Source organism: Bufo gargarizans, chromosome 5 (genome assembly GCF_014858855.1).
Source record: "Bufo gargarizans isolate SCDJY-AF-19 chromosome 5, ASM1485885v1, whole genome shotgun sequence".
Classification (NCBI taxonomy): Eukaryota; Metazoa; Chordata; class Amphibia; order Anura; family Bufonidae; genus Bufo; species Bufo gargarizans.
In genome coordinates this window covers 277,903,690-277,919,915 of record NC_058084.1, presented here as the reverse complement: position 1 = coordinate 277,919,915, position 16,226 = coordinate 277,903,690, and the positions used below count along the sequence as shown (strand labels likewise).

At 40.3% G+C, this 16,226-nt stretch overlaps 1 protein-coding gene across 2 annotated transcripts in view; it reads right to left on the bottom strand.

Moving 5' to 3' along the window:
- ANKS6 (ankyrin repeat and sterile alpha motif domain containing 6) overlaps positions 1-16,226 on the bottom strand; it is a 150,070-nt gene that overhangs the window by 108,165 nt on the left and 25,679 nt on the right. For both annotated transcript variants that reach the window (XM_044293485.1, XM_044293486.1), the window contains exons 2-3: positions 15,212-15,714; positions 13,634-13,678 (exon numbers count right to left, since the gene is read on the bottom strand). In XM_044293485.1, coding sequence (XP_044149420.1) covers positions 13,634-13,678; positions 15,212-15,714 — 548 coding nt within the window. The remainder of the gene's footprint in view (positions 1-13,633; positions 13,679-15,211; positions 15,715-16,226) is intronic.

The following is a 16,226-nucleotide window of genomic DNA, read 5'->3' as shown; positions in this document are numbered from 1 at the left end:
CAAAAAAATTAATTTTTTTGCATAATAAAATACCTAATTTACCAAAAATTTGGAAAAATTAGCAAATATCAAAGTTTCAGTTTCTCTACTTCTGTAATACATAGTAATACCCCCAAAAATTGTGATGACTTTACATTCCCCATATGTCTACTTCATGTTTATAGCATTTTGGGAATGATATTTTATTTTTGTTATGTTACAAGGGTTAGAAGTTTAGAAGCAAATTTTGAAATTTTTCAGAAATCTTCAAAATCCCACTTTTTATGGACCAGTTCAGGTTTGAAGTCACTTTGTGTGGCTTAGATAATAGAAACCTCCCAAAAATGACCCCATTCTAGAAACTACACCCCTCAAGGTATTCAAAACTGTTTTTACAAACTGTTTTAACCCTTTAGGTCTTCCACAAGACTTCATGGCAAAAAGACATACATTTTAAGAATTTTGATTTTTGGGAAAATTTTCCAATATAATCAATTTTTTCCTGGAAAAAAACAAGGGTTAACTGCCAAACAAAACTCAAAATGGGTTGCCCTGCTTCTGTAGTTTGCAGAAATACCCCATATGTGGTCGTAAACTACTGTTTGGCCGAACGGGAGGACATAGGAGGGGAACACCATATGGGTTTTGCAAGGCAGATTTTGCAGGACTGGTTTTGTTTATACCATGTTCCATTTCAAGCCCCCCCCCTTGTACCCCTAGAATAGAAATTGCAAAAAAGTGACTCCATCTAAGAAAGTACACCCCTCAAGGTATTCAAAACTGGGTTTACAAACTTTGTTAACCCTGTAGGTGTTCCACAAGAGTTAATGGCAGATGGAGAAACAATTTAGAAATTTCTATTTTTTTGGAAAATTTTCAATTTTAACCCATTTTTTACAGCAATAAAGTAAGGGTTAACAGCCAAACAAAACTCAATATGGGTTGCCCTGATTCTGTAGTTTGCAGAAACACCCCACATGTGGCCGTAAACTACTGTACGGACACACGGTAGGGCGTAGAAGGAAAGGTGTGCCGTGTGGTTTTTGGAAAGCAGATTTTGCTGGACTAATTTATTTACACCATGTCCCATTTGAAGCCCCCCTGATGCACCCCTAGAGTAGAAACTCCATAAAAGTGACCCCATCTAAGAAACTACACCCCTCAAGGCATTCAAAACTGGTTTTACAAACTTTGTTAACCCTTTAGGTGTTCCACAAGAGTTATTGGCAAATGGAGATGAAATTCGAGAATTTACATTTTTTGCCAAATTTATTATTTGCTCCATTTTTTCCAGTAACAAAGCAAGGGTTAACAGCCAAACAAAAGTCTATATTTATTGCCCAGATTCTGTAGTTTGCAGAAACACCCCATATGTGGCCGTAAACTACTGTACGGGCACACAGCGGGGCGTAGAGGGAAAGGTGCGGCGTGTGGCTTTTAGAAGGCAGATTTTGCTGGACTGGTTTATTTACACCATGTCCCATTTGAAGCCCCCCTAGAGTAGAAACTCCATAAAAGTGACCCCATCTAAGAAACTACACCCCTCAAGGTATTCAAAACTGGTTTTCCAAACTTTGTTAACCCTTTAGGTGTTCCACAAGAGTTATTGGCAAATGGAGATGAAATTCGAGAATTTACATTTTTTGCCAAATTTATTATTTGCTCCATTTTTTCCAGTAACAAAGCAAGGGTTAACAGCCAAACAAAAGTCTATATTTATTGCCCAGATTCTGTAGTTTGCAGAAACACCCCATATGTGGCCGTAAACTACTGTACGGGCACACAGCGGGGCGTAGAGGGAAAGGTGCGGCGTGTGGCTTTTAGAAGGCAGATTTTGCTGGACTGGTTTATTTACACTATGTCCCATTTGAAGCCCCCCTGATGCACCCCTAGAGTAGAAACTCCAAAAAATTGACCCCATTTTAGAAACTACGGGATAGGGTGGCAGTTTTGTTGGTACTATTTTAGGGTACATATGATTTTTGGTTGCTCTATATATTACACTTTTTGTGAGGCAAAGTAACAAAAAATTGCTGTGTTGGCACCATTTTTATTTTTTGTTATTTACAACATTCATCTGACAGGTTAGATCATGTGGTACTTTTATAGAGCAGGTTGTCATGGACGCGACAATACCAAATATGACAACTTTTTTTGGTTGTTTGTTTCAGTTTTACATAACAAAGCATTTGAAAAAAAAAATGATTCTTTAGTGTCTCCACATTCTGAAAGCCATAGTTTTATTTATTTTTTGGGCGACTGTCTTGTGTAGGGGCTCATTTTTTTCGGGATGAGATGACTGTTTGGCACTATTTTGGGGTGCGTATGACTTTTTGATCGCTTGCTATTACACTTTTTGTGATCTAAGGTGACAAAAAATGGCTTTTTTTACAGTTTTTATTTTTTATTTTTTACGGTATTCACCTGAGGGGTTAGATCATGTGATATTGTTATAGAGCAGGTTATTACGGACGCAGTGATACCTAATATATATACTTTTTTTTTTATTTATGTCAGTTTTACACAATGATTTCATTTTTGAAACAAAAAAAATCATGTTTTAGTGTCTCCATAGTCTGAGAGCCATAGTTTTTTCAGTTTTTGGGCGATTATCTTGGGTAGGGTATGATTTTTGCGGGATGAGATGGCGGTTTGATTGGCACTATTTTGGGGTGCGTATGACTTTTTGATCGCTTGCTACTACACTTTTTGTGATGTAAGATGACAAAAAATGGCTTTTTTTTACAGTTTTTTTTATTTTTTATTTTTACGGTATTCACCTGAGGGATTAGGTCATGTGATATTTTTATAGAGAAGGTTAATACGGACGCGTCAATACCCAATATATAAATATTTTTTTATTTAAGTTTTACACAATGATTTCATTTTTGAAAAAAAAAATAATGTTTGTCTTCATAGTCTGAGAGCCATAGTTTTTTCAGTTTTTGGGCGATTGTACTATGTAGGGGCTCATTTTTTGTGGGATGAGGTGACGGTTAGATTGGTACTATTTTGGGGGGCATACGCCGTTTTGATCGCTTGGTGTTGCACTTTTAGTGATGTAAGTTGACAAAAATGGCTTTTTTATACACAGTTTTTATTTTTTATGGTGCCTATCGGATGGGGTGGATCATGTAATATATTTATAGAGCCGTTCGTTACGGACGCAGCGATACCTAATATGTGTGTTTTTTTCTTTTTTTTTTCAATTTTTTATTAGAAAATCAGGGGAATGGGGCTTTTTTTTTTTTTTTTTTTTTTTACTTGAAACTTTATTTTTTTATTCCAAACACTTTTTTTTTAACTTTTTTTTAAAACTTTATTTCTATCCCACTCTGATCCCCTCTGCAATGCATTACAATACATCTGTATTGTAATGCATTGCCTGTTAGTGTATGACACTGAGTCATACACTAACTGGTTGCCTAGGAGACCGGGCCTGAGGCTGGAACTCCTCGGCTCCCGTAGAAGGCAGTTCCCGATGCCGTGCAGGGCATTGGGCAGCCTCTGCACGGCATCGGGCTGCCTTGTCACGCATCGGGTCCCCGCCACAGCAGCGCGGGGACTCGATGCGATCACTCACCTGCCGCAAACAACTTCTATGTCGCGGACCGCGGCATAGAAAGGGTTAATCCGCCGGCATCGCTGTAAACAGCGATGCCGGCGGATACAGCAGGGGCCCGGCTACCAGGGACTGCCGGACCCCTTCAGTGATCGGGTGCGCACCGCTCCAGTGCCCGCCCGATCATCCTGCCGTACATGTAAGGCGGAATGCATTCTGGCAATGCATCCCCCGCCGTACATGTACGGCGTTCTGCGCTAAGGGGTTAAAGATGGCGAACTACATGTACTAAAGTCCCCTGAAACAGCACTGGCTACTTTAGAACAATGGAACCTGAAGATTGAGCAACCACCTCACTATCAAGATGGAAATTCCAGGAGGCCGCAGGAGAGCCAACACCCTGCCAGACCACATGATAACAAAAGAACAAAGACTCAACAAAGACAAAGGGATGACGCCTGAGGCTGCTACAATGAGCTTCTTTTACTGTGGAGGAGTACTCTCCATGCTTGCCGGACTAACCCGCCCTATAGTTTTTTCTGATGGCATCCGTCCATCCACACATTTTTGCCCTGATTTCTAAGGGGCTATTTTTTTTTTTTTTACTTTCTCAATTAACGTTCTGGTTTTAATATATTCACGCTTGTTTTATGTTACCTTTGCAGAAAATTATACCCACTTCTACGCCCTTGTTCATCTCTATTGTCCTGGACCTGTGCACTTGAATGAAGGAAATGACGCGATTCTCAGTGAGTATGACTGGTATAATGACCTGAATTTATGGAGATACTCAGCTTTGTATAATTTTCGGCCATGTCTATTACCTTAACATCTATTAATGTGAGGGGCTTGAACTCCCCTTTTAAGCGTCATCAAATGTGGAGGGAGGCTCTGGATAGGGATTGCGACATTCTGTATGCCCAGGAGACTCATTTTTCTAAAAATAATACCCCTCAAATACGTCATAGGAGATTCCCGAAAATTATATTTACTACCTACAAAAAGAAAAAGAGAGGAGTCTTAATTGCATTTAAAGACACAATGTCAGTAGATGTGCAAGAACAGTACACTGATCCTGCTGGTAGATATATAATATTGGTAGCTCTTATTGATAACAAACTATTTACCCTAATTAATGTGTATGCCCCTAATTCAGGCCAAACCAATTTTTTGAAAAAAAATATTTAAAAAAATTAATAAAGTCAAAAAAGGACATCTGGTAATAGGAGGCGACTTCAACGCGGTTCTTAATTCAGAAATGGATACTACTCATGGGGGCAGATATAGAGACTCGGCCGTTCAAAAATTAATTGAACAAAATGAGCTTTTTGATATATGGAGACTACATCACGCATCTGAGAAAGATTATACCCATTTTTCACATAAAAGCAAATCATATTCCAGGATTGACTATTTTCTAATTGAGAAACCCCTCATTGACTTAATCTCTAAAGCTGAAATTGGAAACATTGTTTGGTCTGACCACGCCCCTATCAACTTGACGATCTCTATCAATAGACATCAGACCAATGACTATGTATGGAGAATCAACCCTTATATCTTAAACAATGAAAAATTGGCGGAATCCATTAAAGCAGATTTGAAAGAGTATTTTGACATTAACAATACCCCAGACATGGACCCGTTTGTTGTCTGGTCAGCCCATAAAGCAAAGATCAGGGGCTCGTTCATGTCAATAGGTTCATACATCAAAAAACAGAGAGAGAGGGAGATTAATGATTCTTTGAAATTAAATCAAGGATTTAGAATCCAAAAATGAACTGAAACCATCATTTTCACTTACCCAAGATTTACAAAAAGCTAGATTCAAAATGTATAACCTTTTACTATTTAAATACTTAGGCAATCTAAAGTTAACTATTATTCGCATGACAATAAAGCAGGAGCTTTGCTAGCTAGACGCTTAAAAGCGAGATTTCAAAAGACAAAAATCCGCCAGATACTCCACCCTCTCACTAGGCAAATTAAAATGGCCCCTAGAGACATCGCCAATGCCTTCAGACAATACTATGGTGATCTGTATAATTTAGCTCCTGACCCTCATCAATTGACAGCAGAGTCAAGCATAACTGATTTTCTAGATAAACTCAACCTACCAAAAATTAGATCTGACCACCTCCAAAATGTAAATATCCCGATTTCCTTGAGAGAAATTACTAAGGCTATCAAATCTTCACCTAACCAGAAATCCCCAGGCCCAGACGGTTTTTCAGCAGAGTATTACAAAAAATTCATTGATACTCTACTTCCACATCTCCATAGAATTTATAACGTAGCATTCAATACGAGCAGCTTTCCTGCAGATATGCTGAAAGCCACCATAGTGACGATCCCGAAACCAGACAAAGATCTGATGGAAGTCAAAAACTACAGGCCTATTTCTCTCTTAAACGTAGACGTAAAAATGTATTCCAAAATAATTGCAGATAGATTTCAGAACATTTTACCCGATTCTTAAAAAACAGACAGGGCCCAGACAATACAAGACGTGTTCTGTCCTTGCTCCAATATTGTGAAAAATACAAAACTCCCTCAGTCTTTCTTACAATAGACGCCGAGAAGGCATTTGATCGTATCAACTGGTCATATGCATTTAAAGTATTGGAAGCATAAGGAATCATTGGACCTATTCAATCCGGTATTGGAGCATTGTACAGCAACCCCTCGGCCAATGTGTATGTGAATAGCTGTCTGTCAGAAACTTTCAGTATCACTAATGGTACAAGACAGGGGTGTCCTTTCTCTCCTTTATTATTTGTACTATCTATAGAACCGTTAGCTGCTGCAATTAGATCAAATCCGGACGTGCAAGGCATAAGATTAGGACAGCAGGATTATAAACTGGCTCTGTTTGCAGATGATGTTATTCTGACATTGACCAATCCTCAAAGATCATTAGAAGCTTTCTTTGATATTGCTAGTTCCTTTGGTCATATATCATTTTATAAGATAAATCAGGATAAATCCCAAGCCCTTCCTCCTAATATTGACCCAATACTATTGCATAACCTTAGACAACAATTTAAACTCGACTGGCAGAAGTCAGAAATCACTTATCTGGGTATACAGGTGTCACATCCCTCCTCAAGACTATTTGACAATAATTATCCCAAGCTAGCCTCGGAAATGGGTAGAGACATGGCTGAATTTTCGAAAAATACAGTATCTTGGCTAGGCAGGATAGCGGCATACAAAATGCTGCTTCTGCCGAGGCTATGGTATCTCTTCAGGTCAATACCAGTCGAAATTCCTGACTCATTCTTCGCGTCATTGAACTCCAGACTGAGACTGTTTATATGGGACTACAAAAAATCTAGAGTGGCCTTTAAAACCATTATTAGGCATCAAAAGAAGGGTGGACTAGGGGTTCCGCATATCAAATTCTACTACTTCTCAGCAGTATTGGATCAACTGTCTCATTGGAGGTCCAATAGTCCGGAGAAAACTTGGGTCCAAATTGAGAAACACATATGTGGTCTCAACACATTGAAAACGAGACTTTTGGCACCCATTTTAGGTATCCCTCTCCCCCCTTCTTATATCAATGTAATCAAGGTCTCAGACGAAATATGGAAATCCTTCCTCAAATTGAGGAAAGGGAGACTTCATTCACCACTATCTGATTGTACACTAGATTTCCTTCAAGATCAGGTTGATATGATCCCTCTACAGGAATGGAACAGGTTGGGAGTCAAATCCCTGCATGACTTTTTTGCAGATGGTGAGCTATCTTCCTTTTCACAGCTTAAAACCAAATTCGACCTTAGTAGAGACGACTTTTATCGATATCTTAATATCAGAGATTTTATTAATAAGCGGGTGATAAGGGAAAAACCACAACTTCCCCACATGATTTTAATTGATAATTTATTTAAGAAGAAAAAGGGTATATCTTTTTATACGCAACTAACAGATTCCCTTAACTCTTCTATTAATGGTCATATAGTCAAGTGGGAACAAGATTTACAAATCAAAATTGAACTATCTGAATGGCACACCTCCTTTGCCAACATTCATAAATTCTTCCACAGTACTAACCACAAGGAAGTAATCTTCAAGACATATTTGAGATGGTACCACACCCCTAGCAAACTCCATATCATTTTCCCTGACACCACTGATAGGTGTTGGAGGCAGTGTGGGAAAAAAGGGACTCTTCTCCATACACTTTGGGAATGCGACATCATAAAACCCCTCTGGAGAGCAACAGAAATTCTTATACGTAATATACTAAAATTTCAAGTCACCCTTACCCCCCAGTTGGCTCTGCTATTATTAGGACTTGAGGATATACCAAACAATTTCAAATCTATAGTTGCACACATTGTTATGGCCACGAAACTGATTATTACAAGGCACTGGAAATCGGTGGACACTCCCCATATAAAAGAGGTCTGGCAGGCGGTGAATAACACGTGTTCCTTTGAACAAACTATTGCTAGGGTCCAGGACAAACTACATACATATCATTATAGATGGGATGAATGGCTGAACAGTTCCTACTATTCCTCTCAAATTTGAGGGTTGTTTCTGCACTGTTGTTTTGTTGTTGGTTTTTAATATTTTTTGTTAGTCTTTCCTATGTTACGACGCAACTTACCTAAAATTATGGTGTAATCTTTTCCTGATTTAGGTTTATTACTCGTACCTAATCAAGTCTAAACTTACTTATTTGCCTTTTTTTATGTATCATGGGAAAGCATGTTTCGTTTTATTTGACCTTTTTAAAGAAAAAAATTTAATAAACAAAATGTTACAAGAATATGGGGATGTAAAAAGATTATTTTTTTTTCAATTTATTTTTACACTATTTAGACACAAAAAACCCTATACATATGGGGTATCGTTGTAATAATACTGACCCAGAGAATGAAGGGCATTTTGCCACAATGGGACAAAACCCATAAAACGGTGGAGAAATTGCATTTCCTTTTTTCCAATTCCACCCCATTTGGATTTTTTTTTACCGCATCCAACAACATTGTATGTCATATTAAATGGTGGCATTAACAATTACAACTAATCCCGCAAAAAAAGCCCTCATAAGGCTATGTGATTGGAAAAATAAACAAGTTAGTGCTCGAGGAAGATAGGGAAGAAAAATGAAAACACAGATACGAAGAAAATACCAGAACCCTAAGGGTTAATCGACTTTTTCAATTGATTTCAATGGCTTGTGTCACGAGATACAGAATACATTATTTATTCTGGATGATTTGGTGATATCCAACACTGCGGGCACCACCACCATAGAGACTTTTTGTTATAGAGTTGTAAGTGCTGCTACTTTTTTTCTTTTTTTGTGTCACGAGATAACACTGTGAAATGGAAATTTTAGCTCGGCTACATCTTTAAGTATTCGGACCCTTTGCTATGACACTTGACATTTAGCTCTGTGAGGTGTATCAACTGTACTCCACCTATAGCAAATTCTGTTAATTAGACATGTTTTTGAAAGAAACAGCCCTGTCTATATAAGGTCTCACAGCTAGGGATTAGAGAACTTGTGTTTTAAGTACTGCGTACAAAGTTCGGGTTATCTATGAATTCTGTTATGGATTCCACTACCACTTACCAAAAATTATGGTCCGTGGTAGCGGAAATCCATAAGGGAATTCTTAGATAACCCGAACCATGTACGCCGAACTTGAAACACAAGTTTGCTTATCCTTACTCACAGTTAATGCATATCAGCCATGAAGAGTTAAAGAACTGCCTGGAGGGCTCAAAGACAGAACTTTGTGGAGGCACAGATCTGAAGGATACAAAAAACAAACACTTTGTGGTACACTAAGGCCTCTTTCACACGGGCGTCATATTTTTGGCCCGGATAAGAGGAGTGTGCGTTGCGGGAAAATGCGCGATTTTTCTGTGCGAGTGCAAAACATTGTAATGCGTTTTGCACTCGCGTGAGAAAAATCGTGCATGTTTGGTACCCAAACCCGAACTTCTTCACAGTAGTTCGGGCTTGGGATTGATGTTCTGAAGATTGCTATTATTTTCCCTTATAACCATGTTATAAGGGAAAATAATACATTCTGAATACAGAATGCTTAGTATAATAGTGCTGGAGGGGTTAAAAAAAATAAAAAAGTTAACTCCCCTTATCCTCTTGATCGCGTAGTTCCCGGTCGGTCTCTTCTTTAGCTGTGGGCTAAATGACCTGTGGTGATGTCAGATCACATGCTCCAATAACATGGTCCATCACCATGGTGATGGAGCATGTGATCTGACATCACCACAGGTCCTTTAGCCCACAGCTAAAGAAGAGACCGACCGGGAACTACGCGATCAAGAGGATAAGGCGAGTTAACTTTTTTATTTTTTTTAACCCTTCCAGCACTATTATACTAAGCATTCTGTATTCAGAATGCTATTATTTTCCCTTATAACCATGTTATAAGGGAAAATAATACAGTGAATAGACTGTCACCTAGAACCCAACGCACTTGCTTGCGGATGCTTGCGATTTTCACGCAACCCCATTCATTTCTATGGGGCCTGCGTTACGTGAAAAACACAGAATATAGAACATGCTGCGATTTTCACGCAACGCATAAGTGATGCGTGAAAATCACCGCTCATGTGAACAGCCCCATAGAAATGAATGGGTCAGGATTCAGTGCGGGTCCATTCAACTCACGCATCGCACCAGCGCGGAATACTCGCCCGTGTGAAAGGGGCCTAAAAGTTCCCAAAAGCAAACTCTTCTCCTTAGTAAAATATACATGAAAGTTTGCATAAAAGCACCTGAAGGACTGACTGTGAGAAACAAGATTCTCAATTCTAAGCATCAAGCTTGGAAGAATTCTGGCACTGCTCAGTATCAGCCCTACAGTGAAGCATGGTGTGGCAGCATCATTCTGTGTGGCCAATTTTCAGCAGCTGGGAAAAGCTGAATTGAGAGTTGAGATAATGCTAATGAAAACCTGATCCAGAAGGCCCTGGACCGCAGACTGGGCCGAAGGTTTACCTTCCAACAAGATAATGTCCTTAACCCTTAGGATAACTGAGGTTTTTTTCATTTTTGCATTTTCATTTTTCTTCTCTATTTTCCTTGAGCCATAAGTTTATTTCCTACATTTTATTTTATTATTATTTCCAGTCACATAGCTATACGAGGGCTTATTTCTTTGCGGGACAAGTTGTACTTTCTAATGTCACCATTAATTATGGCATAAAATGTAGTGGGAAGTGGTAACAAAAATTCCAAATGGGGTGGAATTTGAAAAAACTAAAATCACAATTTCTCTGTTTTACGGGTTTTGTCTCCACGGCGTTTAGTTTGCGGCAAAACTGACCCATGCCCTTCATTCTCTGGGTCAGTACGATTACAATGATAGCCCATATGCATAGGTCTTTTATGTTTAAATAGTGTAAAAATAAATTTTAACTAATCTTTTTTTTTTTTTACATCACTATATTCTGACCCCCATAACTTTCTTATGTCTACTGAACTACGTGGGGGGCTAATTTTTTGTGGGACAATCTGTAGTTTTTATTGACCATTTTGGAGTGTGCGTGACTTTTTGATCACATTTGTTTGGGTAAGAGAAGCAATGAAAAAATTGCAAATCCTCCATTTTGATCCTTTTTTCCATTACGCCATTCGCCGTATTGGATTTAAAAAAAAAATATTTTAATAGTACGGCGTTTTCAGTCACGATGATACCCATGATGTTTATATTTATTGTTATTTAGTTTTTTTATGTTATTATTATACGGAAAGGAGGGGGTGATTTAAACTTTTATATTTTTTATACATTTTTTTATTTTATTTTCTGTGATGATTTTGTAGCTCATATATGAGCCTATAAATAATGTTTTTTTGTTTTTTTTTAATTTGTGTTACACTAGAAATTGCTCATTTCTTATCCTGGCCTGCCATCTGGTGGCCAAAATAAGAACTGCAGCATTAACACTTAAAGAGGACCTTTCATCGGTCCAAACATTGTGAACTAAGTATCATGACATATACAGCGGCGCCCAGGGATCTCGCTGCACTTACTATTATCCCTGGGCGCTGCTACGTTCTCCCGTTACGTCCTCCGGTATGTTCGGGGACTTGGTTATAGTAGGCAGAGACTTAGGGGACTTGGTTATAGTAGGTGGAGTCTGCCCTTGTTCTGCTGGGCATCTCCTTCTCCTAGGCTGTAGCGCTGGCCAATCACAGCGCAGAACTCACAGCCTGTGAGGTTTTTTCCAGGGGGCTGGATCTCAGACTCGTCACCGGAAGGCAGCGCAGATGCCTAAGGAAGGCATCGCGCTTGCCTTCCATGCCATCGGGTCCCCCCTACAGCCCCATGGGGACCCGATGGTACCACCGCCCCCCGCCGCCGCACCAGCTAAAAGCCGCAAACAGCAGGTCTGACACGGGGGTGGGGGGGGGGATCACGGGACCTGTCCGCGCATTTAGCCGAAGTGCCTGCTCAATGATTTTGCCTGCTCAATGATACGTCATGGGTCCTTAAGGACTCGGGAACCATCCCGTACCAGTACGTCATGGGTCCCTAAGGGGTTAATTACCGTGATCGGCATTATTGCCGGTCACGGTAATAAGCCGCAGGTCTCTGCTGTTTGAAACAGTAGAGATCTGCCGCCATGGCACCCGCACGTGCGAGCTGGCGCCATGTTTACACATCACTCCAGCGCCAGTAGTGAATTGGGTTAAGTACATAGCCAAGACAACACAGGAGTGAATTAGTGACAACACTGTAAATGTTCTTGAGGGCCCACCAAGAACCCTGACTTGAAACCGATCGAACATCTCTGGAAAGACAGAAAATGGCTGTAAATTGACAGTCCCCATCCAACCTGACAGCACATGAGACACTCTGAATGGAAGAATGGCCGAAAATCCAAGTGTGCAAACCATGTGGCATCATACGCAAGAAGACTGGAGGCTGCGAAAAGTGCTTCAAGGAAGTACGGAGTAAAGGGTCTGAATACTAATGTCAATACAAGATTTTCGTTTTTCCATTTTCAATAGGTTAGAAAAGTTTTTTAACATATTGTTTTGACTTTGTCAATACAGGGTAAGACGTGCAGAATCATGGGGAAAAACTTGAACTTTTTTTATTTTTTATTTTAGCACAAGGCCGCAACACAACAAAATGTGAAAAAAGTGAAAGGGTCCGAAGACTTTCCAAATGCACTGTAAATCATTTAAGAGTTTATATTTACTATTGCTCACTTTCCTATAGCATATTTGATATGTACTACTTGATCCACTGTATATACATTTATATCTTTCAGTAAAAAAAAATATTTTTCATCTGGATTAGGGCTCATGCACATGACCGTATGTATTTTGCGGTCCGCAAAAAATTACGGATGACGTCTGTGTGCATTCCGTATTTTGCGGAACGGAACAGCTGGCCCCTAACAGAACAGTACTATTCTTGTCCGTGATGCAGACAATGATGGGACATGTTCTACTTTTTTGCAGAACGGAAATACAGACATACGGAAACGGAATGCACACGGAGTAACTTCTGGTTTTTTTTGTGGACCCTTTGAAATGAATGGTCCCGTATACGGTTCGCAAAAAAACAGACACGAAAAAGAAAATACATTTGTGTGCATGAGCCCTTAGGAGTAGTAAAGTGAAATAAACTAAATGGGGTCATTTGGTTAAACACAAACATGTGGTAATCATTCATTTTACAGAGGGGGCCATACACACTATAGTCCAAATTGACCGTTGCAGATGTTCAAACTATAGTTTGTTCAATAAAATCGCGAGATGGATGAAAGATCTTTCCTCTGACTACTGGACAAAAATGTTAAACACGGCCGACTTCGTTTCAAACAATAATGGCATGTCATATGTCGGCTAAAATGATTGTTTGTTGTTAAATTTCAACAAGCGCTCATTTTAGTTGAAACAACCCCATTCACATGAATAGAACAGATTTTCAGTCACAATACAGGGCAATACTAACCATTCGTAGGGATGCCCACACACAAATGACACAAAGCAAACATATATAACACACCAGGACTCCTGTTCATTTTACACATAGCACAGACTAGAAAATTCACTACAATGTGCACAGACAAATAACATACCCATTTTCACAGCATGAAAAACGTCAGTTCGCCTTTTTTCCTCATCTGTATCATAAACAAAAAAAAAACAACAAGAGGCAAAGTTGAAATGAAGCGTAAAAAACAGATCTACATTATCCAATATGCAGAATAAGGCCTCATGCACGCGACCGTTGTTTGGGTCCACATCCGAGCCACCGTTTTTGGCGGCTCGGATGCAGACCCATTCACTTCAATGAATGGGTACATCTGGGTCTGTGTCATCCGTGCCGCTAAAGATAGAACATGTCCTATCTTTCGCCACATTAAACAGATTGCGGAGCCACTTAAGTCTGCGGGGTGCATATGGCTAGTGCAGTTTTTAGCGGGCTGCTGTTTACAGTCTGCAACACAGGCACAGCTGTCCTACGGTCATGTGAATGCACCCTAAGGGTCCATTCACACGTCCATGGTGTATTGCGGATAAGCAATACACCCGGCCGGCTCCCCCCATAGAACACCTTATTCTTGTCCGCAATTGCGGACCTGTTCTATTTTTTTTTTGCGGAGCCGCGTCCCAGAAGTTTGGGGCCGAAGCCCAGAAGTTCGGGGCCGTGCTCCTGAAATGCGGAGAGCACATAGTGTGCTCTCCACATCCCGTTCTGCCTCATTGAGAACAAATGGGTACACACCCGTTCCCGATATTGCGGAATGGATGCGGACCCATTTGCGGACGTTTGAATGGACCCTTAGTCTGATGACCCTGTAGATTCCTGAACAATCTATTGAGAAAGGGTTTACAAAATAAGAATGAGCAGCCTGCAGACTAAGGCTACTTTCACATATACGATTTCCTTTCCAGTTTTGAGATCCAGCAGAGGATCTCAAAACCGGAGGAAAATGATTCAGTTCGATTTAATACAAATGGCTGCATCCATTCCATTTGCATGTGGTTGTATTAAATCGAAAGTGAACAAACCAGATCTGGCACTAAGGCCTCCTGCACACGACTGTATGGCTTTTTCAGTGTTTTGCGGTCCGTTTTTCACGGATCCGTTTTTTGTTTCTGTTGTGTTTCCGTTCCTTTTTACCGTATGGCATATACAGCATACAGTAATTACATAGATAAAATTGGGCTAGGCATAACATTTTCAAAAGATGGTTCAGCAAAAAACAGAACGGAAACGGAAGACATACGGATGCATTTTCGTATGTGTTCTATTTCTTTGCGGACCCATTGACTTGAATGGTGCCACGGAACGCGATTTGCAGGCAATAATAGGACATGTTCTATCTTTAAAAGGAACAGAAAAACGTAAATACGGAAACGGAATGCATACGGAGTACATTCCGCTTTTTTGGGGAACCATTGAAATGAATGGTTCCGTATACGGTCCGTATACGGAACGCAAAAAACGGCCAGTAAACGGGGGGAAAAAACGGTTGTGTGCAGGAGGCCTAACACTGTAGGTCAAAGGGTGCCGGATACGGCACTATTGACTTACACTGTTATTAGCATTTTCTATGCTGAATGCTGAGAATATTGTGGTTGAAAATATAATAGGAAAAAAAACAACACAAATCAATAGGCAAATAAGAAGAGGAAGAGCCGCCTCGTACCAGTCTTAGGTCGAATTGTGGTTATAGAATCCAGGTAATCTTTCATGTCTTTGTGTTTGAAGCTCAGCGCGATTTCAAAAGGTGTTTTATCTAAACCGTTAACTTGATCCGGATCAGCACCTCTATCAACCAGCAGCTGGGCCACGCTCACGCGTCCATGAAGGGCTGCCAGCATCAATGGATTCCATCCTGTCCATACACGATAATTCACGTCAGCTCGCCAGTCCAATAGTAACCGTACCACCGCCTCATGAGCGTGCAGGGCAGATGTCATCAGGGCAGTGATCTCTGGCATGTCCTCTCTGTGGCCTTTGCTACTCACTATGTTGACATCAAAATGGTCATAATTGTCCACAAAAGCTCCACTTTCAAGAAGCAGCTTGACTACGCTTGCATGGCCTCCTCTTGAGGCCACCGTCAAGACACTGGCTCCTAGACGATTCTGGGCATTGACATCGGCACCGTTCTCCAACAGTATAACTGCAACATCTAAATGTCCAGACCTGAAGAGTCAAAGAGGTGAAGAGATTAAAATTGTACACCTTCAGCGTTATAGTAGTACATAGACGAGCTAGAGCTTTATAAAACAGACTAAGGCAAAATGGCTATTCTTCAGGGTATGTTCCCGTGTTGCATATTATTCCCCGTTAACTGCATACACAAATTTGCTGATATCATCACACTTTTGATGCTAAACCATGCAGTGATTGACAAGCTCATCAGCCTTCAGTATGGCACTGCACTAAATGCAGAGCGCCACCATCAGTGGCCACGTTACAGCCAGTTGGCAGTGAAGAACAATGTATTTATTAGGGGTGCACCGAAATGAAAATTCTGGTCCGAAACCGAAACCGAAAATTCAGGATACCCCTTGACCGAAACCGAAACTGCCTTTTTGCCCAAATACTTTTAAAAGACCCCCCACCCCATAACAGTGCCATCCACAGACCCCCCCACCTCATAACAGTGCCATCCACAGACCCCCCCACCCCATAACAGTGCCATCCACAGACCC